The sequence below is a fragment of the Acanthaster planci genome, linkage group LG11 (assembly GCF_054643075.1).
Source record: "Acanthaster planci isolate LZ-2023a linkage group LG11, COTS_SCS, whole genome shotgun sequence".
In the NCBI taxonomy this organism is placed as follows: domain Eukaryota; kingdom Metazoa; phylum Echinodermata; class Asteroidea; order Valvatida; family Acanthasteridae; genus Acanthaster; species Acanthaster planci.
In genome coordinates, this window is record NC_141787.1 from 15,603,134 (window position 1) to 15,630,164 (window position 27,031).

The window sequence follows — 27,031 nt, forward strand, 5'->3', positions numbered from 1 at the left end:
TGTCTTTGTATGTAACTTGTTTTGGACTTGTGCTAATTGTGTGTTGCTGTGGAAAAAACAAAGCCATAGTCATAAAAGACCTAATTTAGACATGGCCTACAGACTTGTAGTTGAGCACTTGTGAGAATGAAGACTAGTACAGATTTTAACTCTAAAAAAAGCTGGAGGGGACCTTATGTCAGATCGAATCCAAACATATGCTTATAATGAACATCTTTACATGCATGCTCAAACAATAGAAATCTTGTCAGGGCAATCACTGGAGAAATATTTTACATGAGGACTTCAAATTTGGCTTGAGCATTGGTTGGTTTAACCCACAAGCCCATTGCATTAAAGCCTGAAAGGTCAAGGGTAAAGGTCACAAGGGCTAAGATAAATTAAAGATGTGGGTTTAGATATGGGTTTGGCGAGGCACGGGTCTTTGTTGACACTTCATTCTTGATTGCTGTCAATTTCTGCCAGGTCTAGCTAGCAAACCAGCCCTAGCTGGGTCGGCAGCACCACAGCCCTCAGGTGAGGACGAGGCCGGTACAGGTCAGCCCGCCACTGCCGCTGTGGTTGTCTCGGACACCGATGACCATCCCCCCTCTGCAGTGACCCAGCCGGCAACTGCTGCAGTGACAACAGCAGCAACGGGGCTATTTGGCAAGCCAGCCGTGACTCCTGCGGACGCCGTGACTGGTACCTCAGGTGGGATGTTTGGAGCAAAGGCAGCAGCTGGGACACCTTTTGCAAGGGCAGGAGCAGTGACTACAGCAACAGCAACAACCTCAGGTGTGTACTTGCTGCCTCTCAGACCAGCTTGAGCCATCTGGAATCTTATACACCCCCGTTTACCATTTCCTGCCAGGTGCTTTTGAAAATGCAGTGCCTACATACGGGCGATTTTTCAATATCTTCAGTTTTCAAAAATCTTCAACAATTTCAAAAAATCTTTTTTTCCTGGACACCTGAACCCCATGGAGTGACTGTGTGGTGGCTACTCTAATCTGACATCTATTGATGCTAGAGTATTTCAGCCAGGTACCGTACCAGGTACCACTTTGCAAAAAGAGCCTAGATTGCGCAGTGTTATGGAACTTTCTTTTGTTCCCAAAACTGGCACAGTGTGCTGCTGACGTCTTTTCCATAGGGGCCAGATTAGCATGCAGCCGTATTGTATCGCTCATCACTGGAGCGCTTTTGTCCAAGATGATGCAAACAGTTTTCAACTTGACTTCAGACAGAAGGTCTTGTGATGGTGTAAGGGGTCATCAACTGCATTGTATGTGCGGTTGTCACGAGTAAATTAGGAAACCATTTCTTTGCTGGAGTCTTAGAATGAAATTATGCTAACAATACAAGCTGTGTTGCCACCTTCAGACTTGGAGGTGTTCTTGAAGCCTGAGACTTGCAGGTGTTCTTGAAGCCTGAGACTTGCAGGTGTTCTTGAGGCCTGAGACTTGCAGGTGTTCTTGAAGCCTAAAACTTGCAGGTGTTCTTGAAGCCTGAAACTTGCAGGTGTTCTTGAAGCCTGAGACTTGCAGGTGTTCTTAAAGCCTGAGACTTGCAGGTGTTCTTAAAGCCTGAGACTTGCAGGTGTTCTTAAAGCCTGAGACTTGCAGGTGTTCTTAAAGCCTGAGACTTGCAGGTGTTCTTGAAGCCTGAGACTTGCAGGTGTTCTTGAAGCCTGAGACTTGCAGGTGTTCTTGAAGCCTGAGACTTGCAGGTGTTCTTAAAGCCTGAGACTTGCAGGTGTTCTTAAAGCCTGAGACTTGCAGGTGTTCTTGAAGCCTGAGACTTGCAGGTGTTCTTGAAGCCTGAGACTTGCAGGTGTTCTTGAAGCCTGAGACTTGCAGGTGTTCTTGAGGCCTGAGACTTGCAGGTGTTCTTAAAGCCTGAGACTTGCAGGTGTTCTTGAAGCCTGAGACTTGCAGGTGTTCTTGAGGCCTGAGACTTGCAGGTGTTCTTGAAGCCTGAGACTTGCAGGTGTTCTTGAAGCCTGAGACTTGCAGGTGTTCTTGAAGCCTGAGACTTGCAGGTGTTCTTAAAGCCTGAGACTTGCAGGTGTTCTTGAAGCCTGAGACTTGCAGGTGTTCTTGAAGCCCTTAGAAGTACACTAGAATGTCAACCATAAACCTTCAAGTTTCATTGAAGGAAGGTATAGTTTAGTTATTAACTAGAATCCTGGATACTTGTTGATGTGGTTTTTGCAATTCTGATTTGGTCTAGGTGCTTCAACTGGGTTAAGTGCGCCGTCATTTGGAGCCCCCTCATCTGCTGGACTTTTTGGGGCCCCCCAGTTTGGAGTAAGTACCCAGCCTTCCGCCTCTGTGTCTGCTCCTGCTACAAGTGCAGCACCTATGACCTCTGCGGCAGCAGATAAACCCAAGACGTTGTTTGGACTCCTGAAGGAGGATCAGCCGGCCCCTTCCGAATCCAGCTCTGGGACTCTCTTTGGAACAGCGACCTCCAAGGATGGTGGCTCGGTAAGCAAAAATCTCTTTGGCCAGCCCACCTCCACGAGTGCCTCCCCGTTTGGCCAATCTGCCACCACATCTGGCGGGCTCTTCGGTCAGTCGTCATCCAGCAACAGCGGGCTCTTTGGCAAGCCGGCATCCACAACTAGCTCCGGAGCGCTGTTCGGACAGTCAGCCACACCGGCCAGTAGCGGTGGCCTCTTCGGACAGCCGGTATCCACCGCCAGCCTGTTTGGCCAGCCATCGGCAACAAGTAGCGGGGGAATTTTTGGCCAGGCAACTTCAGCGGCCTCTTCCCCCTTCCAGCAGGCCGGGTCTGGAGGACTCTTTGAGACGTCAACCTCCGTTCCAACCTTTGGGCGACAAACAGAAGGTATACACGCATGGCAGTGCCTCTTGCATCATGAATTAACGTTCATCCCACAGGCCCTACCACAAACTGTTGACTACATCAGATAATCGTTACAGTGTAACCTCTGTCACACTTATGAATGTTACGGGGCCTAAGGGTACGGAACACTGAGCGGCATTTGCTTCTATTTTGCCACCGTGATTGATGAACAAATTCTGTACAATGGAATGTGTGAATAGATTTATGAATTTGTAATTAAGCCAACTATGACAAAGTCCATCATTCATAACAAATTTGTCAAGTCAGTGTCAAAAATTTATTGGTTCAGAACCTCTGTCGATTGGAATCATTTTCCACAAGCCATAAAAGTTTAGGATTCAAGTTGGGAACAACCCATTTTATCTTTAACAATTCTTTCATGTGTTGTTTTTGAAGTATTTCAAATATCCTAGCCTGACGTGTATCCTGGTTAATCCCCAATCCACCATCTAGGAGTATTTGGAAGACCTTCTAGTTCAGCTCCCGCCTTTGGTCAAGGTCATTCCCTCTTTGGTCAAACACCAACGACCACTCCTTCCAGTGGCAGTTTGTTTGGGGCTGGCGGTGATGGTGGAGGTAACAAAAAATAAAGAACAAATCCTGATTTAATAAGTCAGTTTAGTATTTCAATGAGGCAAGGTCAGTTTGGATAAAAGCACCTGGCGCATTCATATTGATCCTCCCAGATGACCTTTGACGCCCTTCATAGGCATGCTCATTGTCTGCTTTGTCAAGATTTGTAATTCTTGGCCCGTGTTTTTTCCCCCCCCCCCCGAGGATTTTAGAGGTTTCTTCTGAAACCTTCAGCACACCTTCGTTCGTTGGTTCGGTCGGTGGAAACAGCTGATTTATTCCAATAGCATCTTTGTTGAGATAAATGATAGAATGCCTTTGAGTGCTGTATCAGTTAGGTTTTGTTAGTACCGTCGCACTTCTTTGACAAATTAACCCGTGGAATTTAAACTGAAGTTGAACACAGTCCATATCGAATAGTGAAATATCATTGGGTTTTGAATTTCTGTTCTCAATGTTCCCAGGAGGCTTTTTCAGCGGTCTCGGTAGTCGGCCCAATCCTGAGGCAGCCAGATCCAACCCCTTTGGTTCACCCTCTGTCTCCTCATCTGGTTTTGGGGGCCCCTCTGCCGGTAAGACCAGCTTTTAAGAAGTATGCGTTGGAGGGGTTTGTCTTTGGCATGCCGGGCTCCAGAGAGCAAAATTGAAATCTGATTAGTGTAAAAATACAAATTTATTTCTCTCCATTTGCTCAGGGTTATGGCAAAAGTTCATAACGTTTGTCATTTGGAGATATTAATGACCGATGGCTGTAACTCTGTCATTGAAGGAGTTTACTTCTTTAACGCTGCAGGAACTTAGAAGTTAATTTTTTAATAAAGGTATTGATTATTGCCTCTTTCATCTTGTGTCATTGTACACTCAGGTTCTTCCAGTCTCTTTGGGAATCAAGGTGCCACAACCTTTGGCAATGCTTCAAGCACCACAGGCCCTGGTATGTCTTAGTAACTGTAGTCTCTTGTGTGCGATTTTCATACTTTATTGTAGTCTTCACTCAAGTCAGCAGTGTCTGTGTTGTGTCTCATGTCCTTTGAAATCTGTAATGCTGTAACTAGCCTTCATCCAGTCTTAACAGTCACAGACAGTCACAGACGTTCGCAACATTCCATTCGCTCTAATGTCTGGTTCATGCTTCGTTGTGATTGTTGCAGTTTTTGGAGGAAGCTTCAGTAGTCCAGAAGGGAGCGTGGCCAAGTCTGGCTTTGGAGGGTTTAGCCAGCAACCAAGTGGTGAGTTGTTTTTTTCAGCTTTTGAAACACGTCCTTGCGAAATTATCATTCCTGTTTTATGATTTTGACCTGATAAAAATATTTGACTTCAGCACCTGCACCTGCTGGTGGTTTTGGAAGTCCTCCAACCTTTGGCAGCTCTCCAGCATTTGGCAGCACACCATCGTTCGGTGGTTCGGCATTCGGATCGTCAGGGGTGGCTGCAACAAGTCCCTTCGGGCAGCCATCTGCCTTTGGAGCCAGCGGTTCCCAGACAACCGGGGGTTTCAGTGGGTAAGCTGTTCTGTTTTGGAGTCCTGCCCCCCCTCCCATGAAGGGCTCCCTCATTGGCAAAAAAGACAGGCTGGTCTGAAGTTTTTCAACAATGCGCGTACGCACACCCGGTGCACAAACCCGAAACAAACAGCACGTACCGACAGTGAGTTCCCACCAAAGGACTGTCACTGTGTAAAAACACGTCTACTCTTGTTCTCGCTGGGAGTGGATCGACTCAGTGGGGGATTTCCTCGGCCATGTCTGGATATTTTTGCCAGCGTTGGGTGCAACTGGATATCTACTCTGAAAACTATTTTTTACTCCACAGCGATGCAGTGTATCAGCTATTCTGTTAATGCACGGACTGTTTTAATAGTAAACGTAAGAGCACAGTTTGGGTCATTGCCATCTTGTTTATGTCCAGATTTCGTCACTGCCCGTTTTGTCACTGCCCGTTCTGATTGACGGCAATATTAAGCTTGTACAGTCTGGAAGGCCATGGTGCAGGTAGACAGCAAAGTACAGTCTGGTCCGGCTGACAATCCCTGTTGATTGACTATTCCACTCCTTGCACTCAAAACAGCTTTGCCTCGCAAGAGACGCCGACTTTTGGATCTCTGTCCAGCTCCAAGCCACAGCAGCAGGGTGGTTTTAGTGGGTTCGGAGGTGGATCAAGTCAGTCTGGATTTGGTGGTAAGGAGATAGTTTGCTCAAAAATTTCAAAGAAATTTCAGTTTAAACTTTACACACTTCCCATAACTTTCATTTCATCTTCATTTGCCTGCAATATCGTGGTTGAAGAAGCCATAGGTGTGTGACATTACTGATAATGAGTGTCTTTACAAACACGTTAAGTTTTAAAAAAGATTAGACAAGGGACAGCCAAATTCTGAGGAAAGGGGTGGGAGAACAGCTTCTAGGTGGCCCATAAAATAACTGGCTCTTTTAGGGGTAAATCAGTCGGATTCCATATTTGCATTTCATTTGTCTCAACTTTTGGTACTCAACTTTTCCAAATTTATGTGTGCAATCGTGTTTTGTAAATGTTTCTGACATGCTCGGTGTTACTTTGAATTTGCACAGCCCGTCTTTGTAACGTCAGTAAGAAATTTGAACCTCGCTGACAAAATGTTGGGAACAGTGAAAAGTTTAGATGATGATGTCACAGAGGGAATGAGGAAGTGTGATTGGATACAAGGACATACTGGTGTCATATAACATGGCCCGTTGAGGGTCACTATTCACATGGCAAAGCTGTCAAATTTATACGACCCTTGCTTTAACCACTTCCTGCCGGGGACTCGGGGATCGGAGACGTATGGTTTATATGGGTGGCCGGGGTCTCCGAACTCGGACAAAGGAAACAGGGCCCTGTAACAAAAGACCGTACTCCGAACAAAAGACCAGGCTGCTGGGCATTACCGGCATTTTTCACTCTCAAAAGTGGTGATAATCCAGCCTTGTTTTGAAACCGTATACCAGGGTTTGGCACATTGAGAGCGAGCGGATTACCACCGGGGACAGAAGCGCTCCACCACCACAGCGATGAGCCACACAGCACCGCTGCATGCTAATCTGGCCCCTATTGAAAAGAGGTCAGCAGTGCACTAAGCCAGGTTCGCGAACAAAAGACAGTTATACAACACTGCACAATCTGGGCTCTGTTTACAAGGCTGCTGGCCTGGCTGAAATACTCGGGCGTCAATGAAGGTCATCTGTCAACTTAGAGTAGTGCCTAAAGATTACTTGGTGCAGCTATAAACGACCGTTAAATGAAATGATGAATTTTTGAAGGATTTTGAAAACGGAAAAAATGATAGTCATGCCGGCTCAGCATCATCAACATTGAAAAATGCCCCGGCATGAAGTGATTAATATTTGAATTTCCATCAGCAGTGAATAGTTGGCTGACACAAAATGCATTTAGAGATTACTTGAAAACTGGTTTGTTTGTTTGTTTGTTTTTATTCCAAGCATTACGGTGAAATCTGAGATTACAACAGCAGGTCTCGAATTTCGACTTTTTGGTGCACTGCCATTTTAGCCTCAAGAAATGGGATATTGTAAGGGACACCGCAGCCGATAACAGGGGCAACAACGCCAAAATTTCTACAAAGGAGAGACACTGAGGCCAAGGTGTAAAACATTCTGCAAAATAAGTTTAGAAACTGGGGAAAAAAACAGTGTTTTGTGTGCTTGAGCCATTGTATTTAAAGACTTTATAACCTATTTTCTGACAAAGGATTTCTTAATTTAGCAAAAAATTGGACCATATATTAAACAAAGAGAACATGTTTTGTTTCAATTTTGACACATCTTTTTGACCGCACAGCGCGAGCATTATACCAACCACACCCCCCATGCCATAAAGTTAACCAACCCATTACGTCACAGAATAATCAATTATGCTGCGTGCATGCATATACGATCCGAAACTAGGGGGACAAAAGACCTAATCGTAGCTGTGGTCAGGCTTCAATCTTTACAGCGGCCACCAGCGGCCACTGCTGCGATGCCCCAGTGAATTGCTGTGATGCCCTTTAAAAATAGCGCGTACCTTTCGGCCTCTTGGCTGATGTGCCCCTCTTCAATGATCAGTAGACCTTCATGTATTTAAAGTTTTATTCAACTGTCAAGTTACCATTTAGCGCTAGCATTTCTGTCAATGGCCGGCCAGCCCCACCGAGCACTATTTTTTTTTCACGGACTGGTTTTGCATTACCCTGTAGACAACATGGTATGGCAACCATACCAATGTAGTTGAGTTGTCTGACTCTAAAAACGTTGCACCAGACTACTTTTATACATAGACTGGTTACAAGTCACGGCACAGAATTACACATACTGCACCGATTGAATTCTGTACATTGCACATATTGAGACCGAGTTACTATTTTGGGGGGATTGCGGACAGGAGTATGACCCAGTATATTTTTTTCCTCGCTATTTTACTGGTATTCACGCGGGCGCTGGGCATGACAGCGGGCTTCTATTGGGTAAATGTTTGTGACCCAGTGAACGACTTTCCTGAATTACGTTCTTTGTGAGTAATTACATTGACTTTGAAATACAGTGTTGCCTTTATGGCATCATGAAAAGTAATAAAACACAACACCAAATGGTCAGTTAAAAGTTAGGACAGTATTATTTAGTTTTATTTTTACAATTCTAGCAGACTGCTTAATATGTGAACAGATACAATGAAAATGTTCAGGTTGAAAGTTAAACACCGTGTTGAAATTTGAAGGAAAGTCTTTTAAAGTCATCAACAAGCATGATAAGTAAAAATATCAAAGTGGCCTTGGTGCCTTTTCAGTTGGCCTTGATGCCATTTGGTTTTTGGGAGCATTCAAGGCCAAGTGGCCTTGACCCTCTGGTCGAAGCCTGGCTGTGGCGTCCCCGTTTCGGACACCGCCTAAACCTATGTATGCGTGCACTAGCTTTGTTGCTACACATTATGCCAGGTTAGGCTGGCTGGCCCCATGCCCTGGTACGTGTCTGCAGCCGGTAATCGTCAACTGAATGTTGGGTGGCAGAACGAAATATACCTCCCTTTATGTGTTGCAAATCAAAGCCCAATCACAGTGCAGGCAAGCCTCATTGCACAGTACGGCGCTGCAACAAGCTGGGTCTGCCAGCCCGGCTGGCCTGGCTGTGCACTTATGTGGCATGAAAATGATCGTGTACCGGTAGACTGTGACACAAAATACGTGTACATTCACGTGAATATGAAGCCAGAAACTTACAAGAAATGTAGGGCATTTTGTCAAGGGGCACCACTGCCAGGAAGAATGGGGCACACGGCTAGCTTTGGCCGTGGACAAAGTGGAAATTTTCAGGGCACCACAGCCAATTGTAAGGGCACCGACCGCCACGGCCGCGGTGGCTGTGGTGAAATTTGAGCGCTCCAACAGAGCAGACTTGGGTGGATGACACCCTCTCTTTATTGAAAAGGCAGACTGTCAACAGATTTGCAAATTTAATATCTGTCTTGAGCAAAGTTGTGTTTGATTCATGTCTGTACCTCCAAAAAAAAAAAGAAATTCACACCTCTCACAATGTAACATGAGCAGTAGGATGCCATTTCCCATGACATGTTCATCGATGATAACTTTGACAGTCCATGGTGTCATGTCATCAAAACTGGGTTTCCCTTGACAGCTGGGGGGGGGACTGCAGATAATTATTTTCTCAGCTCTCAGACACACTGGCTTGCTCTCTGGAAATCCACAGGGACATCGCTGTTCGTGTATATGAGAAAAACTGACACGATTCATGTAATGGATGCCTCGTACATGAAGCAGCAAAGTTCAGTGCCGATTTTACCTGTCCATTCAATCCACCTGTCCATTTTACCTGTCCAGTTAATCCACCTGTCAATTTAGGCCACCAGTCCAATTTTGGCCACCTTTTAATTATGATTGCCTGAAATAGGGAATTATGTACAGCTATTTACAATCATCACTTGATATCTCTGTTTATATCACACAGATGGGTGTTGATGAAAAATTGCCCGATAGGTTGCCTTTGTAGAATATTTGCAGCGTTGTTACCATAAATAGAACTGTGAAATGGCATGTATGGTATTTTGGCACTTTAATTGATGGCCTTTGTGGAACATGGTTTGTCACATAGATACCTTTTGTAGTGCCTATGTGCTCTTCCAAAATAAAATTTTCATCAGTTTATAACTTGACAACATTTTTGGGAAGGATATTTGAGGGGGAGTTGCAGGCTTCAACAGGATACACACATGTATCAAACCTCTCTAATCAGTGCACCAAGATAAAAGCCTCTGTCATTTTGGTTACTGTGTTACAGATTCCAAAAATGTCCGTCCACATCCTTCTTCAAATGACAGTCGTGTCACCTCAGGGAGCAATGTGGTATTGTTTTGCATCCTGTCAGGCAGACCTGAAGCTGGATGATTGTTATTCCCTCCACCCCTTCCCCCTCCCCCCCCCAAAAAAAAGACGGGACAACGATAGAGCCTGCTATGCTAAATCACTATGGACAGTACCTGTGTGTATTTTTAGCACCTGTATAGCTGATTTGTTAAGTGATGATATTGTCGTGTGCCACGGTGTCACCTTTCCATAGGAGCGAGCCAGTAACGACCACAGCCCCCTCATGTAATTTAAAATTGCCAAATGGCTTGCCTTAAATTTTCTCTCCGCTGGTGAAATCTGAGCACGTTGAGCATGACTGAATTTCTGAATTTCAGTCGGAAGTCTGGTCTCTTTTTAAGCAAGCCTGTCATTTCTGTGATCATTATGCATTAGTCGTAAGGAGGGCAATTTATCTGTGGTTTATTTTTAGATGTTACCAATGTTACAGAAGGCAGTGTTCTGAACATGTGAATATTGTAACTTCAGCATTTGAAAAATGTTTCGTTTTTGTTCAGGAAAATACATTTAAAATATACCCAAATCACTGCACAACTGATTTTGGGGTGGAGTGTTGATGTAATGTGTCTAAAGTTAGCCTGAATGGCAGTTTTGATGTGGAAAAGTTTAACGCCTTCTCCAGTTTCTAATCGCAGTGGGGCTGGTCATTGAGGTAGAATCTTGCAAAGATAGTTGAAAACCACGAGAAAAGTAAAATAAAGTTGTTTTTATATTCCTTCAGGTTTTGGCAGTGGTGGACAAGGCAGCAGTGGGTCGAGTGGGTAAGTTATAAAGTCTGAAGAAATGCTGCTCCAAAGGTTTATCGCTCGTGGATTTCCTGGCTAGTTGTATAGTGCTGTGAGTAATACTGTGTTTAGGCTATTCGTCTTTAAAGGGATGAACCATTTGTATGTGGGGGGGGGGAGTTTGACAGGTGCAGTATGTTACTGATGTAATGGTGCATTTCCTGGCGTTAGTTTTCTAACTCTTTGTTTCCTTTGTCTTACTGTCCCTTGTTGCTCAGGTTTGGTGGTACCTCCTCGTTCACTCAGTATCGCTGAAGTCTCTCCTGGCCTGACCTTTCCCCAAATCATCCCGTGATGCAACATGACTCACCCAGAACCAATCACGATTTCAGATCATCGACACTGTACTCAACACTCACTGAGCGACAGAGTCTAAACACCGGTGCCCTTCAAATCCAGCTGAGTCACCCAAAACATTCGCTTCCTTTTATTCTCACGTTTCGAAGTTGGCAAAGTTATCGGGGCAGGGTATGCCCTGCAGCTGTAGTTTTTGATAGAGACAAAAGTACTTGTAAATCAACACTTCTGAGATTTTTCTGTGAACCGTCAGAAACTAGTTTTTCAGTCTGAAAGTTTGGTTCCAATTTAATGCCGTTTCGGAAAAGCCATGCAAACAGCAACACTTCGTTTTTATTTAGCATATAAAGAAAAGCAGTGTGTACCTTGCCTGTTATAATTGAAGAGTCAATTAATTGCACCTTTTTACCCGGATTTTTGTTGAGCTGTTAATTAACAATCGTCATGCATGCTGTTTTAGTCACTAATTACGGTCAGAGTTCAGCAAGGGTACTTTATGTACAGATGTGTTTGGATAAACTCAGCTGAACTTTTGCTTGGCGGAGCATGCTTGAAGAAGTGCAATTGACCATGCACAGAAAGTGAGGGAGGTGATTGGAATTCAGTTGCTGTCAATGGTCTCCCTGATATTCAATTCCTCCATCAGACACTTCTGGTGGAACTGGCGGCCAAGGGGGCCATTGCCACCCCTTCCCCACTTTTGGAGGGGATGGGGAGGCTTAATTCATCGATGTAGTGATGGCTGAGGCCTGATGGTCTCTTGGTTGGCCCCCCACATTTTGACAATCCTTTGCCCGTTCGTTGCCATCAGGCTCTACATGTCAGGCCGTCCAGGAACGCTGCGAAGTCAATTTAACAACTGCGCTGCTCGGCCGCAAAATAACCTTGAGGGAAGACTAGACTAGCTGCTTGGCCGCAAAATAACCTTGAGGGAAGACTAGACTTCTTGCCCACATTCCTTGTACTAGAACTTCTAATGTTGAGCCAAGTAAAACAGTGCGAGAACATGCCCCGTGTCAAAAGTTACTGAAGGCTCAAAACTTGAGCTTATTTTAGCACAGTATCATGCTGAGGAAGGCTCTACACCCTTGCTTTATCCCCAAGAAATGTTGGAGTCGGGAAAAATCTGAGGGATGTTTACTTCTGCCGTGAGATATGCTATGATTTTCCTGTTGCCGTTGCCATGGCGAGTGACTTAGTAATGACTCAGTCAAGATAAAAACTCTGCCATCAGCTGCATGACTTTGAAAGAAAAACTTGTCACACTTGATCTTGCAAAGAAGGCTCACCTTGGCAACTTGGTACTAAGTCGGTCAGTGGTCAGAACACAAAGGGGCGGGACCGAATGGATCGGTACCTATTAATAGCTGATGCCTGATGGTCTCACAGCCCCCCCCCTTCCCATATTGGAAATTCTTGTACCATTGCCACTGGAGTCAACATCAGGCCTCAAACCGTCTATGTCACCTATTCATCATGTTACACTGTAAATTTTATATTTCATTTGTCATATAATACACATTGACATTTCCAGTGACAAACCTACAGTTTTTAGCTTTTGTGCATCAGAAGACGGTACGTTTTACCAATATAAGCAATTTTCTTAAAGTGATTGGCACATGTTGCACACTTTAAATATGCCATAATTACTCCTACTTCAATCCATTGAAATCAGATTTCATTGATAGGTTTATTTTGCTACTTTTTTGTTCATGTTAAAGACAGTATATGGTACTGTTGTTTTCTGTTTGTTTTTCTGTTGTGCATGATTTGTAAAGTTGTTAATCCAGGTAAAATTGTGTGATGTCATTTCTTGGCCATTTCTTGGCCATTCCATGGTGCTTAAGCCTGTGCATCTCTGACTAAGTGTGTACTTTGCCTACAAAGTATTGCTTAGATGACGACGAATCTGATAATCTGAACAGCGTGCAAAAAGGCTTATTTAGACTGAAGCCCTACAAGGAGACGTTCTGGCAAAGAACCTGTAGTACTTGCAGGTTGTAAGAGTTGGTTTAGCTGCATTTCATTTTATTTTGCACCCCAAAAAATCTGGGTCTCCTCTGTTTTACTGTGGTCAATTTAATTATTTTTAGCATCAGGCTTGCTTGAAAACAGCCTGTTGTTTATTTCTAGCACCTGAAATCCATCCAGCAGTAAATCCCTTGTGGAGAAGAGATAGCATCTAAAGCACCATGGAAACACCCAGGTCTTAGCGAGGGCAGCTCTGACCCCATTCAGAGATCGCTGATGTTGTTACTGCGCTCTAAGCGCAATAGCTTATTGCTTTCTTCAGGGTAACGGAGAGGGGCAAGAACCTGAGGTTCGAATCCCATTGGGGCCCTGAATTGATCTCTTGCAGCTTCCTTCACGAGGACTTCTCCTAAGTGTCTTTATTTCCCTCCCCCCCTTGCAAGCCAGACCTGTTTTCCTTGTCCCCTTCTCCAAACAAAGTCTGTGCCCGGAGGGGAGACAGGCATTAACGTTGCTGGGAACATCCCCTGAGAGCAGATGAAAAACAAAACCGATCCAGTGCAGCAGCCTGCTTTTGTCATTCATTTGATTGTGTTACTGGCCACAATTTTTTGTTTCAGGCGATATTTGTCAGAGCTGCCTTCAGTTTTATCTGCCCTGCATGCGTCAATACTCGTGCATGTAACTTTTAAACGAGCATAGCAAATTTCTTGACGGAGTGTCAAAAATCAATCATTGTACTCGGATATTGAAATGAATATATAACCCAAGGTAAGGATTTCTTTTGTTTCAACTGTAAAAAGACTTGCATATTACTGTGCTTGCATTCAGGCAACGTGTCAACTTTTCATCCCGTAATGTTAGAACCCCTTTAATTTTCACCACTATAGCAGTGCTCTCAAGATACACTCTCAAGTCATCCGAAATATCACTTGCAATGTCACTTTAAGACCCATGTGGACTTCCCTGCAGTGCATTAGTGACGATGATTCAGTCGCTAAACCGGAAGCACAGACTTTTACTTAAGCTTCAATTCATCGCTGCAGTGTGACACAGGCAATCAGGTGGTTTGCTAGCATGGTAGTAGAGTTTACTTGGGAGACGAAAGCCTTCCATGGATTTTCGCTTTTCATTTTGATATGATATTTCATTGCCCCTAAAGTTGACTCAAGCACTGCTAGCGATGTCACTTCAGCAGTGAGTGGACTAGTGGTTTGAAAGAATGAAATAAAATGGCTCTTCTTGCTGTGAGCATATTTTCATGGAAATTTGAAGTTTCATTTGTTCATATTTCCAAGATTGGTTCATTTTTATGAAGCTGAACTCCATCTGCCCTCAACTGAAATATCATGAACCGAAACTGCCTAGTCAGGCGGAAAACAAAGGAGGAATGCTGTGACATGGATGTGTTACCACAGCAACTTTATGTGCAATATGTATGAAATGGACACGCATCAGCACCACTTGTTGGTGAATGAGTACCACCGTGTCTAGATGTGACTTTTGCAAGCTATTGCTCAATGGCAGTTGTTAAAGATGTGCCACTGAAGTGTTCTATCCATAACTGAATATTGTAGGGGCATGAACCTGCCGCAATGCCATGGAAAATGTTCTACTCAACATCTTTAAATTATTAGTATCCAGGACTCTCACCTGACTTATTTAGAGGAGCAGTGCAAGAATGGGTAAATTTTCCATTTTGATCTTTGAACGAGGATACCCGCACACTAGAACCACTGTAGATGTCAATTACGCTCTTACTCTAAATCAGTGCAGTAGTGCCTTTAATATTATCTATGTGTGGTATCTCATCTAAGTTTATATCTGTGCACTATTTGAGAAGTGTGTTGAACATTTAGTAGCCTTGATTCCAGTCTGATTTTATATGACCATCCCCTAGCCGCTGATTCAGTCTCATTCTAAACCAACATCAAAGTCTTTGTGGCAAAGACAAAAATGCCCCTTTAACGTGTGACTATACCACTGTAGATGTCAACCACACTCTTACTCTAAATCAGTGCAGTAGTGCCTTTAATATTATCTATGTGTGGTATCTCATCAAAGTTTATATCGGTGCACTATTTGAGAAGTGTGTTGAACATGTAGTAGCCTTGATTCCAGTCTGATTTTAAACAACCATCCCCTAGCCGCTGATTCAGTCTCATTCTAAACCAACATCAAAGTCTTTGTGGCAAAGACAAAAATGCCCCTTTAACGTGTGATGGTTATCCAGATGTTGGCCTGGCACTATCTGGCCGGTCGTAATCTGCTTTAACCCAGGAAATTCCGCATTAGTTTTCTTGCATGTCATGACAGTGGTCGGCCATTGTTTTGAAGCTGTCACTGTTATTTGGTTCAATTATGCAGGGGATATTTAATTGAATGAGTCCTGCAGGTGTTTAGAAACTATTGATAAGCTGCATAATGAGCTCACATGACTTAGCAATTTTTGGATAAAAAGATAAGGTCTTATTGTGCCACATACCCGTGGTGTCATGGGAGGGCAGATTGCAAGAGGATGGAGATTTTCAAAGAAAAAATTGGATCAGTGATAGAAGTAAAATTGCAAATTACTCCGCAGGAAATCAAATGGAACAAACACAGGACACTTGTGATGGCTTTGCGGGGGGGGGCATTTTGGCACAGCTCACTTCATTGTCTGGCCACTTGTCTTGTTTCTCAATGAAATCAGTTCACAGAAGATTGCTTGTGTATCCATGAACAAAGGAAATGAGGAACTTCCTTTTGATTCATTGTAACTTCACCTTCATTGTCCTTTGCCACTTGCTGTTCATGTTCTTGTGATCGGTTGCCAGACTTTTGGAAACTGTGTCAGTGTAGGGAGACAAGATGGTTTCTCTTAGTCTCTAGTTATTAAGTGTCATTAACAGTTTTCAGTTTTGGTATTTTCTGCATTCGTGTATTTGCCTGTACTAATTTATTGTGTAAGCTGTTTAGTGTAGGCGTTGGAGGAAATGTGTCAAACTACCTCTGCCTTTGATGAATTTTTGATTGCGGCCAATCTGGCATTTTGTGTCATAGGAGCTCCACAACGTTGTTTTGTGTCAAGGAAAATGTAGCATAGAAGTGTAGCATAGAAGGATAAATGTCATCTTCCTGTTATTGCTTGGACAGTGTTAAAGAGCATTTCCTGTTGTTTGTAGTTGGATATTTGGATAGGAGTCGATTCCTGTTCGTGGTGGACTGGTCTTGCAGTTCAGTGAGACAGAAAACCTTCCAGTTGACTGTCAATGTTCATGGGGAAAAAAGGGAAATATAGGTTAAGGAAAAATGGTCAAAATTTGAAAATGTAAACATGCCGTTGCTGTCATGCTGTTATAATGGCAAGTTGTCTACAGCTCATGGATGTGTGAAGAGTGGTGCAGATTGTTACTGCACTCCTCAAGAGCAAAGGTTAAACTTAATTTTGTCGTGAGAACAAAGTCCTTGCACTACAGTAGGCTAGACCCTTTACCATGTTAGCCTCTCTATGGGACATTTTGGACGATTTCCAAAATACAACAAACAGCATTCTAGTCTCTGTGAGTCCAAGAATTGTACATTTAGGCAGTGTCATCTTTAAAGTTCACCAACGTCCCCCCTCCCAGTGTAGTGTTTCACAATCACATTTCATCACGCGCGAGTCACTGTGTTGAGGAAATGGAGCTGAATTGATCGCCGGATGCCTTATGACTACATCACTAGGCTTTCATTTGATGAGGTTAACAAATTACAGCTGCCTCAAGACGGCGTTGTGGCATAACTCATTTTCGTGTCCCCACTCTCTGCTGGCATTCCTCATTTCAAACAGAAAAAAAAATACTTCTGTGACCTGCAATAACCCTAAGCCGTTCCTCGCCAGCAGTTCTCATTCTCATGTTTACGCTGACATTTGGGTGACACAAGCCCCAAGGAGGAATTGTATGTGTAAATTCAGGGCACGTATACTGCTCACATGATTGATTTCAGTGCACTCCAAGAATCATCAGCCATAAGTATGAACTTCACGTACAGTAGGACGTGAAACCAGCAGTGCCTTGAGTAGCTACGTTACTTGTAGCCTCCTCGAGGGGCATATTGAGGTAAAAAAAAAAATAAAAAATGGGTACTGGAGGTCAGTTGTTTAATCTGTGTAGGATTCCAGAGAATTTGTATCATCGTCAGTGCCTCATAGCCCTGTCAAGTCATGACTGTTGTCATGACCACCGGCCTTTTTTATTCCTCTCGGAGTTTCTTGATCTGTACTCTTAGGCCAAGTAGGTCTGTTCTTTTTTTCCCCGGGTTGCCTGAACTAGTTCTGCGAGTCATGCAGGTCAAATGGTGAGGATGTCATGAGTCGCGCAAAAGATTGAAGTGTAGTCCAATCTCTGAAGCATCTCTTAAGGGCTTAACATGTCTCAAGTGAAAGTCACCTTTGATTCTGACCTAGGAACAGAGGTCAGTTCTGAGTCACAGAGGTCGGAACTGAGTTGACCCACCAAGGGTAGATCGCAGTAACAATTCACAGACGATTTCATTCATTTATGACTTCTGTTCATGAAGTTGGCGTTGAGTTTATGAGATGCACTAGTCTTAAGTTACAAGTTCCAAACGTTAAATCTCAGTGCAAGTATTTGAATGATGAGTCATAAATAACGAAGGTCAGTTGTGACAGGTCTCAGACATCCATTTGAGAGTCTGAGTCACCAATGTTGTTTCAGAGCTTTACACGTAGCTGCAAGTCACAGAAGTCACGTATGAGACCAACCTACCAAGAGCAAGTTGCAGTCTCAAATTTTTCAGTTAGTGAATTCAGTTGTAGTGATTGTTATTAAAGCCCGTAGGGTGACAGAGCTTATGGCCTGTCTCCTTACTCTATGGTCAAAAAATGAAGCATATATTTCATTTGAAAAGGTTGACTTGTCTTAAAACGCCAACTAGCTTAGATCTCAGTCTCAGGATAGGTAGAGTCCTTCCTTGACGTGAAATACTGCAGAAGTGGTGGATATCTTTTCTAGCCAAGCTGCCATGTTATATTGCCAAGGGTTTATAATTGGGGAGAGAATGCACAACTTGTTACCTGTGAAAATAAAAGCCCAGTAAAGTCACTGTTAAACCCAACGCTGGGACAAGAATTTGGTACGGCGATTTTGAGTGCCCATGGACACTAGTTAAATCAAGACAAGGTTCCACGTCTCTATGATCCTTCAACGGGTACCATGTAAATAAGTGTCAGTGTAATTGATTGATGAGCTGTACACAGGACCTTAGTTGTACTACAGAGGAATGCCCCAGGCTGAAGAACAGAAACAACTCTACAAAGATGTCATTTTGTGGACATTTCACTTGTCAACATCGGCAGTTATCTGGCTTGCACTGTACGAAGCCCACACCCACGGAGAGGGTGAGAAATTGTTTTCAACGTTAGAAGTCCAGCGGCCGTTAATGTTTCACCACTCAAAAACGTTTGGCTCTGTTCACACATTACAAACAGTTTTCGTTATCGTGAACATCAATCATTTGTGTTTTAAATGCACCAAATAGTTTCTGGATTTGAATTTTCAAACTCCCTGGTGGATGCAGCATCTGATTTGTTTTGTGCTTTCATGAAATCTTAACACAGGAACGGCAAAATAACTGTACTGTGTAAGATACCCACTCGCACGCAACTCTCGTGAAATATTCATCCACTGAGCAAAATACATCTTTGAAATACTCAGTCCAGCCACTCATAAATAGGAAAAAAAATGGAGGATCTTCACTCATATATCATCAGTTGGACTTTCAACCTTTTAAGCCTCAGATTTTCCACTGTTCCAAACACACACAGCATTACCATCATCATCATCATTACCGAGCTGTGCACTTCTCCTGTTCCTTTCTTGTCATTAATTCTCTGACAAACTCCCCTAATGACCAAGGCATCATTTCCTCCCTAGATTAAAGGAGTGTGTTCACTTTCATAATTCAAGGAGTGGAGCGCTGAAATCTTAAGGGAAGCCTTTGAATTGTGGTGTTTGTGTCACTGCTTGGGTTTTTATTTTCTGGTTTTGGTAGAGACAGGACATGTTTTTAGTGCTGCCCTTGGCCCAACTTTGGTGTAGAAATCTCTGAAAGAAATCTCTTAAGAGATATGTTTCTTTAGGGAGTCCCTTCATGACAGCATTGTTACAAAAATCTCTTGTTTTTGACACAGTACCTTTAACAATCTACTCGAGAGCCGAGTTTACACAGTTACGGAGTTTTGGAGGCTTGTCATGAGTACAAATTTTGTCTGTAAGTCCCATAGGTTAATATAGAGAAGTCATTATTTTTGTGCATAATAATTACAAGGAGTATCTTGCATGAACTGATAAGACACTGCTTAAACAAGGCCGGGCGTAACACTTAATGGGACCTTTGTTATCTTTGCAAAGCATCTGCAATATTCCCAAGCTCTCTGTAGCCTTGAGCGGCAATCGTACCCTTGAAGTACCGAACTGTCCAGGATCTTGAATCCAAAAAAGTGTCATCAACTGCATGAAAAATTCACAGTAATTAATATTTTGTCAACAAAAATGACCCGAATACTGCCTTCTGAATTAGTTGAATACAGCTGGAACAAATGAGATGTTGAGAATTGCCGAAGTCCGTACTTCCTTGTCACTAGGATTGATAAGGTTAATTTCCTTTCTACCAAGAATGCGATTCAGGAGGCTACAATAACAATAATCCCAAAGCCACATCCCTGTCAGGAAGGGCGGAAAGCATGTGATAAATTCACTCTCTCTCATCTAATCAAATAAATCCTTACTCCAAAAATAATCAGCTTGTGTGGCCTGCCACTAGGACCTTGTTTGCGTGTAGGATTATGAATTTTGCCTCCCTCCTGTACCCCCCCTCCACGAAACTCTCGTTAGCTCACATTCAGCTCTCCTGAAGCCACATGGGAATACATGTATTATGAGAACTTTTCAACGATGCATCTTTTGTTCACGGCATACTAATAATGGGGAAGGTGCTGGCTTTATAAACAAACCTGAGCTCATTATAGTCACATGCTTCTGTAATGGCAGCACCATAATTGCCTTGAAAATCCTTTGCTGGGAAGGTTTGCTCTACAAGTAGAATTGCTTCAACAACAGCGTAATCTGTGGAATAAAATTGAATTCAGGGCAACAAGTTATTTGCACTCAAAAGAAATTGCTAAAAGCTCGCCGCTTAAACATGCTGATTTTTCATTAGATTGTTCTCTAGAAATGTTTTAAATGTAACAAATTATATCCATGTTTGGGTGTTTGATTCAACAAACCAGGCTTCTTCATAATTCCTAAGCAGTAGTTGAACAGTATGAGTGAAACAAAGTGTCTTCTCTCTACAGGATAGATCTTCACTTTCATTTGGACAAATGCAACTGCCAAAATTGGTTGTCAACACACACCTCTCATAACCGACACTTCTGCATGTATCATGGAGGCAAAGATTGCCACCAACAGAAATGGATCTATCAACAACGTAACCATTTTCTTTCCTTTTGTTTTTCAATATATGCAGCTAGATAATGATTAACATATTGCAAACATGAACGCAACCCTCCATGATAAGGCGGATACTTCACACGCTGGCTCATGTAATAAAAGTTGGAAGTTATTACATGTAGGTATGACTACTTCATTCAAAATCCAAGTAGGGAAGTGTTGGAAGCCTGACATTGGAATTTAGGGCTGAGTCAATTCGAATAATTCACTAGTCAAATATTGGACTTTCAATTCAATTGAATGTCCGAATATTTTTTTGGTTGTACCGACCGGCAGATTGTTGAGGAACAAACCATGTTGTACTATTTGTACTAATGCACAAAATTGTACATTATGATCACTACAATAGCTTCTCACGTCTGGGAGTATCTCCAGCCATAATGTAGCAAGATTAAGAGATGAACAATACTTCTTGCCCTGTTGAAAATTTCTATTCCTTTTAAATTGTGTAATAAATAATTTACATTTTGAATCATTTTTCATTTGAGTCAACAGACCTCCTCCTTAGTGCAATTTTTCTCATTTAAAACAAAGGAAATTCCCCATTCCTTTTCATGAATTTTGCATTCGAATATTCAAATTCAGAAAATATTATTCAAATATTTGATAATCGATCAAATATTCGGATATTTGGATATTCAGCACAGCCCTATTGGAATTGTTCCTTACAATAAGACAGGGAAACTTTGACTCCTACTGAGTCAAGAAGACCAGTTGGTTTCTGTGAAGCAGCGGTTGCCTCTGCGAAATTACATTTGTGAGCCTGTTAAGGCCCAATTTTTCAGGGCTTTGTTTTTGTTGAAATGAAACAGAGCAATCTGGACTCCTGTTATGATGTATCAGTCAGTTGGGCACCCTAGTGAAAACGGACATAATGTCGAGGGTTGTTGAGGCACGGGACTCGACTGCTTGGAGGACCTTGGAGGGAAAAGGGGGAAAGTGAAGATATCAGATCCTGGGAACCCAAGTTGGCATGGCACTGATTTCAGTACGTTCAACTGAAATTTCGGTGTGTCCCAAAATATGACAATTTTTTCTTCGTACATGGTATTCTTGTTGTCCTATTAATCATCAGTTGATTTTGTGAATAGGGGTGGTAGATCACATCCAACCTTGTTCATAAATTAACTGCAGCATTTTCTGAAGTTTTTTGAACATGGAAAACATTTTATGGAATACCACCTGATTTGGGTTGTGGTTTGAATGCCTTCATCGTCAAGATTCTGTCTTTATGCCCATTCTGGTTCCCTCATCCTAAGTGTAGACTCGTACAGGTATCGGTGAAATGAGTGGGCGTGTTGTTACAGTTGTGATGGAGCACTTGAGTGTGATAGCCTAAGCGACGTTGGAATGTTTGTTCCGTCTTGACAGCGTGAAACTTGCTCCATCTCGTTGCTTGCATCCCATCTTGATCACTTGCGTATGAAGCTCAGGCAATGAAGAATCATTTTGCTTAGGGCTTCATTCTCATGCCTTGGCAGGAAGAATTAAAAACAATCAAGAGCGCTTCAAATTAGATGGAGCTGAATGTCGCCAGACTGTCTGCGACATTGTAATCATCTCATTCAAGCAGAGATGGGGTACAAGATAAGTTTTTTAAAAGGCCTGTTGCTAACTTGATATCATTTGAGTCTGATGCATGCCTGAGAATAAACATCGGTGCATCTTGCTCTTAATTACATCCTGTGTGTGATGAATTGAAACTTCAGGAACTTTTGTTAATGGGCCTTAAGCTTTTCCCAGAGAGGCAAATGTCTCTTGGAGAATTTCAGATTTTCCTCAGTCCATCACTGGATTCAGCATTAAGCACGCCCCTCACTTAAACATTGAAGTTTGAGGAATTAAAAGGGGATTTTGACAATTTTGTTTTCTTGAATGTGATTGAATCACAAACGCGTGACTGTCTTTACATGTCAGGATGGAATGGACTGTGAATGAGCTGGTGTCTGCCGTTGTCATTCCAGTTTTTGATGGGAGATTGTTTTCTTATGAATCCTGTGTTGAGGATGAATGATGCATTTGGCCACAACCAGACCGTGTTTGTGATAATGATGATGACAGGGTGGTTTCCGCGGCAACAAGGTGATCAGAAGAAATATTGAGATGTTGCATATCAGGCAGAGCATTCCCTAGACAGCCCGCGGTTACGCTGTGGCACGATAGCCTGTATTTGTTTGTCCAACCGGTACATCTCCAGATTTCATCAGGCTGGGGCCTGTTACCCTCGGCCCCAAATAGCCCGGCCCTCTCCATGGCAGTCTTAAAAACCTCCCGGGCCCATTTGGCCAGCAATATCCCGGAATGTAGATGGCTTAAAAAGGCACTCCAACCCAATGGACAAAACATCCCTCTATTAGAAAAAATACCCCCCCTCCTAGTTAATGAACGGCAGAAATGCAATCTACCCAGAGGTTGTTGGGAACATGCAGTTATTGCCGAGTTTGTCTTCTGTCGTCCCTCAGAAAAGGTCAGTGGCACAAACTGGAGGGCCTAGGAGACTGGGGAATGAGATTTCGTTTGCAGGGGATCATTTTTGAAAGTGGTCTGTCAGACCAGGATCCTCTTCTCCAATTTCCCAATTGCATCGTCTTCTTTTCAGGATGACCCTCCAAGGTATTTTAAGATTTTTTTGGGCTTCAGCCAGGAAAAAAGGCATTCATAGCACCGATTGCTCTTGCAAGATTGTCCAATCTGACAATCATAAAAGAATACACTTCATCAGTCCACCTGCAAGACAGCCGATTAACCAGTCCCTCAGTCAATTAGTGCCAATCAATTTAATCAGCCAGTTGGTCAGTCAATGTTAATCAGTTCAATCAGTCAATTAATCAGTACCTCAGCCAATCAATTGGTCAGTTTAATGTTTAACAAATTATAGCACCATCACTTAATACAGCGATTTGAACTCAATGAAGACAAACTGAAAATATTTCCAACATTCGTCGGTGAATATTTGCCTTTTTATTTGATTCTCATCAGACATTTTAAATAATTCATTTGAAAGTAGTCGGTGTTCAGTTATTTCTTTTTGTAACCATCTAATCTTTTAACCACTATATTAAATTATGCATGATTTACTCTGTACAAATTACGTCAGTGTCCTTCACTACAAAATATTTCCTAGAAAATAAACTTTTCTATTTGTAATCAGACTTTCTTGTGCAGTCACACAACCATGACAATTTATTGCCTATTAAGGGAGGGGGGAATCACTTTTTTTCCAAGGGGAAAAATGAGAAGTTGAAGCTGGAAGAAAACCATTCAGGATTATTGCACAGCAAGAACAATGTACGGTGTGTTGCGTGATATTGATAGTTTAAAGACAAAAAACCAATCAGATATACTCTTGTCTTCCACTGATTCTACTAAAATTTCTTGACAGTGTTGCATCATTATTGACTTTTTTAAAGTTAATAGAGTTTGGCAATTTAGGGTTGAAACTACCAACCACAACGGAAAATGAAGAATCCAGTTCAGAAGATAGGGATATTTGTCTACGGAGCGCTACAAATAAAAGGATAAAATAAAAGCTCAACAACCAGGCATTTATATTCTGTTCTATGTCCTACCCTTCCCAATGTACAAAAATATACAAAAACTGAAACCCTTTCAATGTACAAAACGTAAAATGAACATATAAATGCTGTGTTGTATACACTGTTTCCTTGCATAATACTTGAAAAGGAAAAATAGACAATTCGTTTTTCGATAAATCCCTGGGGGTATGATCATGATATTTCGCGACGTTTCTTAATAAAGACAAATATTTACATCTCAGGTTGATCTGGATTGATAATGATATTCGGGCAAACATGTCAGCTGGTATTCTGCCCAATGTAGGCATCGGACTCATGCGATTTGCCCCCTGTCTATAGAATGATATTGACGATTTTTCTTTTATTGAGCAACAAAATCATCAGTTTTTTTAAGACAGTAATCTTGCCACGTCATGTGACAGCTAATCATTTAATAGGTCCACTGATCAAAGTTTCACTTTTGTGAGGCAGTATCAAACAAAAGCAGATTATCAATTCCAAAATTTGGGTCACCCCAAAAATTTCTCTCAAAGGGCAGCAAGTTTTTCATTATAATAAACATCAAAATCATTGCATCGTGCTTCAGTCTGTTGAAGCCTTCGAATCAGACTTACTTCTCGTGCATCCAGAATTCTTGACAAGATGCTCTTAGAACACAACAAACCACCTCCATATTTCACCACAGTCTCATCACTCACTCTCATAATAAAGGCATGTAAACGACTGAAACCAACAATTCCCTGGTAACCGACAAGTGGCCATTCCTTGTCAAGTAGCAATATAGAAAGTATCTGTATTATATGAAGCCGTATTTCTTCATTAGCACGTTTACATTAGAATCTAGTCTCCCCATATGCAAGGATGTTATTGGTGTTCCAAGCACCTTGCACGGCAGGTTAGTTTACCCATTTCATGACCGCTGCCTTGTGTAGCAGAGTTCATTTCTTTTTGTGACTTTCAAGGTAATCTATACCTGTGAATTACAGAGAGCATTTTGGCATCTTTTGGTTGCCGGAGGGGGTCCCATCCCACAGAATTAAAATATCCTTCATTTTTTTCCAGCTTCTTGTGATAGGAAGTTGCCAAAAATATAGGCCTTGCTGCATGTTTGGCTAAATATTTCACAAAGAAACCATTAATAACAGAATAGATCAAATAGATGTATGTGACCTGCTTCAAAGAAAGTGGAAAGTTACAGATGAAGTGTAAAGTGAGACAAACATCTCCAAATGAAACAAAATATTTCAAACAAAACATGACATTTTAGCTTCTGTTTTGCATCGATCACTGACAACGGGGACGGTGTTTAAATTGGCAGCAAATCTGATTACATGAAAGAATTTGACTGGTTTTATTGGTAACCAATACCCAGCAGTCCTGCTATGGTTACAGGCAAAACCCATACTGCAGAGCTATGAATTACCAACTATGCTGCCCTCTCTTAACCTGATTTGAGTAACATCGCATTCCAGGGACCTCCCCTCATTTTCCTTGCCATCTTGTGGATTTGTTACTCCAACAGATATGATTTAACCCCAAGGTTCAGTGGTCTTCTTTCTCCCTCAGAAATACACCTAAATATTTCTTTCTGATGAGGTGAAACTCATCCTGGCATTTGTGATTTCCTCCCAAGAATCATATTTCGTTTTGAAGCAGTTGAATTTGGCAGCACAAAAAAGTTCAGAACGTGATATTCTCAAAATCACATCAAGGTGAACTATAGACATCAGACCCCCAACATCCAGTTCCTCAACTTTATGTCAAACCACAAACACTTCGGTTTTAGGGTACAGATTGCTATAAATATTAGTTTTTATATTTGGTGGTACTTTAAAATATTACGTCAAGTATCATGCTGTAAACAGAACTTTTCCAACAATCTGTTATTCATTTAATACCCTGTCAACAAGCACTTTAATCAAGATTTAAAAAAAAACAAACTCAGAGACACTTTGTAGTTGGCTGATATTATGTTCTGGCTAACTGTGTTCGCCAACTCCTTCAGTAAATTCCCGATTATTTATTTGTTTGGTTTTCAGTTGGCCAAGAAATGCTCATTGTATGTGCTTACAGTCATGCTTTTCCTCAGAACAAATCTGGTGATGACATCATTAAATTCATTTGCATATCATTGTTGACTTGTTCACAAAAAGGCCAAGAAAAATAATGATTCTCGGGCATTAATGTGTACAGAGCTCACAGCATTGGTGTGACACGTAAAAATGCCCCTGACAAAAGAACATATATTGTATCATCAACCTATGTAAAACTTGAAGACTTGTTTCTCGCTGCTTGACTGACAACTGCTACATTTCCAACTCACACAAATTGCACTTGCTCTGATAATAAACATTCTCTCCCAAAAATAAGCTAAAATGTAATCAGTGGAGAGATTTTGTGATATATATTTTGGTGACACAGTTCATGATGATGTTAACTCGCTTTTCCAAATCAAAAAGGAGTACTGTTTGTCGAGTAAAGGCACTTGGATGCTGATTTCATTTCTATTTTTTTTTCACTTTTCACTATTTTTTGTCCTTTTCATAATTTTTTCTTCTGAAGGGAGGGAAAGGTTAGTGATGGCTGACTGGTGGAACAATTACAACTTCGCCTCCACTAGTCGGCCGCCATATTAGGGTCTGTGCATTGTTGGCGTTGGGTGCGCGCAGGGCCTCCGGGGGCGCCACTTCGTTCTGCCAGGGCTCCAGGATGTGGGGCTGCTCCTGGATAATGGGATCCAGCAGGCGCGCCCGTCGGCCCAGCGGCTGAGTCTCGTCCACAGCAATGTTGATGCGCATGCGCCACTTGATCGTCCGCAGGACAAACTTCTGCCCCGTGCTCTTGTTCATGGCCACTAGCCAGACGGTGAAGCTCTGGTCCCTGGCCAGCTTGGTCAGCCGCACCTGGTGGCTGTTGCGGACGGGGATGTCCCAGGTGATGGACGGGTGGAAGTTGTCATTCATGCGCAGGTGGAAGGTGCTGTAGCACGACGTGGGACCCGGGATGGTGGCCACTTCCGTTGTGCAGCCGTACCAAGGGTAGTGCTTGCCATCTGAGTCGCTGACAAAGCGCTGTTGGTTGCTCTTCAGGGAGGGAATCTCCCAGCTGGACCTGAAGAGGGCAGCAAAC

At 42.5% G+C, this 27,031-nt stretch overlaps 2 protein-coding genes across 4 annotated transcripts in view; one reads left to right on the forward strand and one right to left on the reverse strand.

Moving 5' to 3' along the window:
• nup214 (nucleoporin 214) overlaps window positions 1-14,138 on the forward strand; it is a 34,309-nt gene extending 20,171 nt beyond the window's left edge. The window contains exons 26-35 of the mRNA XM_087143106.1: window positions 466-777; window positions 2,215-2,835; window positions 3,307-3,429; window positions 3,891-3,998; window positions 4,292-4,360; window positions 4,578-4,655; window positions 4,748-4,928; window positions 5,494-5,603; window positions 10,539-10,578; window positions 10,821-14,138. Coding sequence (XP_086999232.1) covers window positions 466-777; window positions 2,215-2,835; window positions 3,307-3,429; window positions 3,891-3,998; window positions 4,292-4,360; window positions 4,578-4,655; window positions 4,748-4,928; window positions 5,494-5,603; window positions 10,539-10,578; window positions 10,821-10,857 — 1,679 coding nt within the window. The 3' untranslated portion in view covers window positions 10,858-14,138. The remainder of the gene's footprint in view (window positions 1-465; window positions 778-2,214; window positions 2,836-3,306; window positions 3,430-3,890; window positions 3,999-4,291; window positions 4,361-4,577; window positions 4,656-4,747; window positions 4,929-5,493; window positions 5,604-10,538; window positions 10,579-10,820) is intronic.
• Window positions 14,139-23,304: 9,166 nt separating this feature from the next.
• Window positions 23,305-27,031, reverse strand: part of LOC110976303 (protein FAM78B-like) — a 29,676-nt gene continuing 25,949 nt past the window's right edge. For all 3 annotated transcript variants that reach the window (XM_022229455.2, XM_022229453.2, XM_022229454.2), the window contains one exon: window positions 23,305-27,013. In XM_022229455.2, coding sequence (XP_022085147.1) covers window positions 26,476-27,013 — 538 coding nt within the window. In that variant the 3' untranslated portion in view covers window positions 23,305-26,475. The remainder of the gene's footprint in view (window positions 27,014-27,031) is intronic.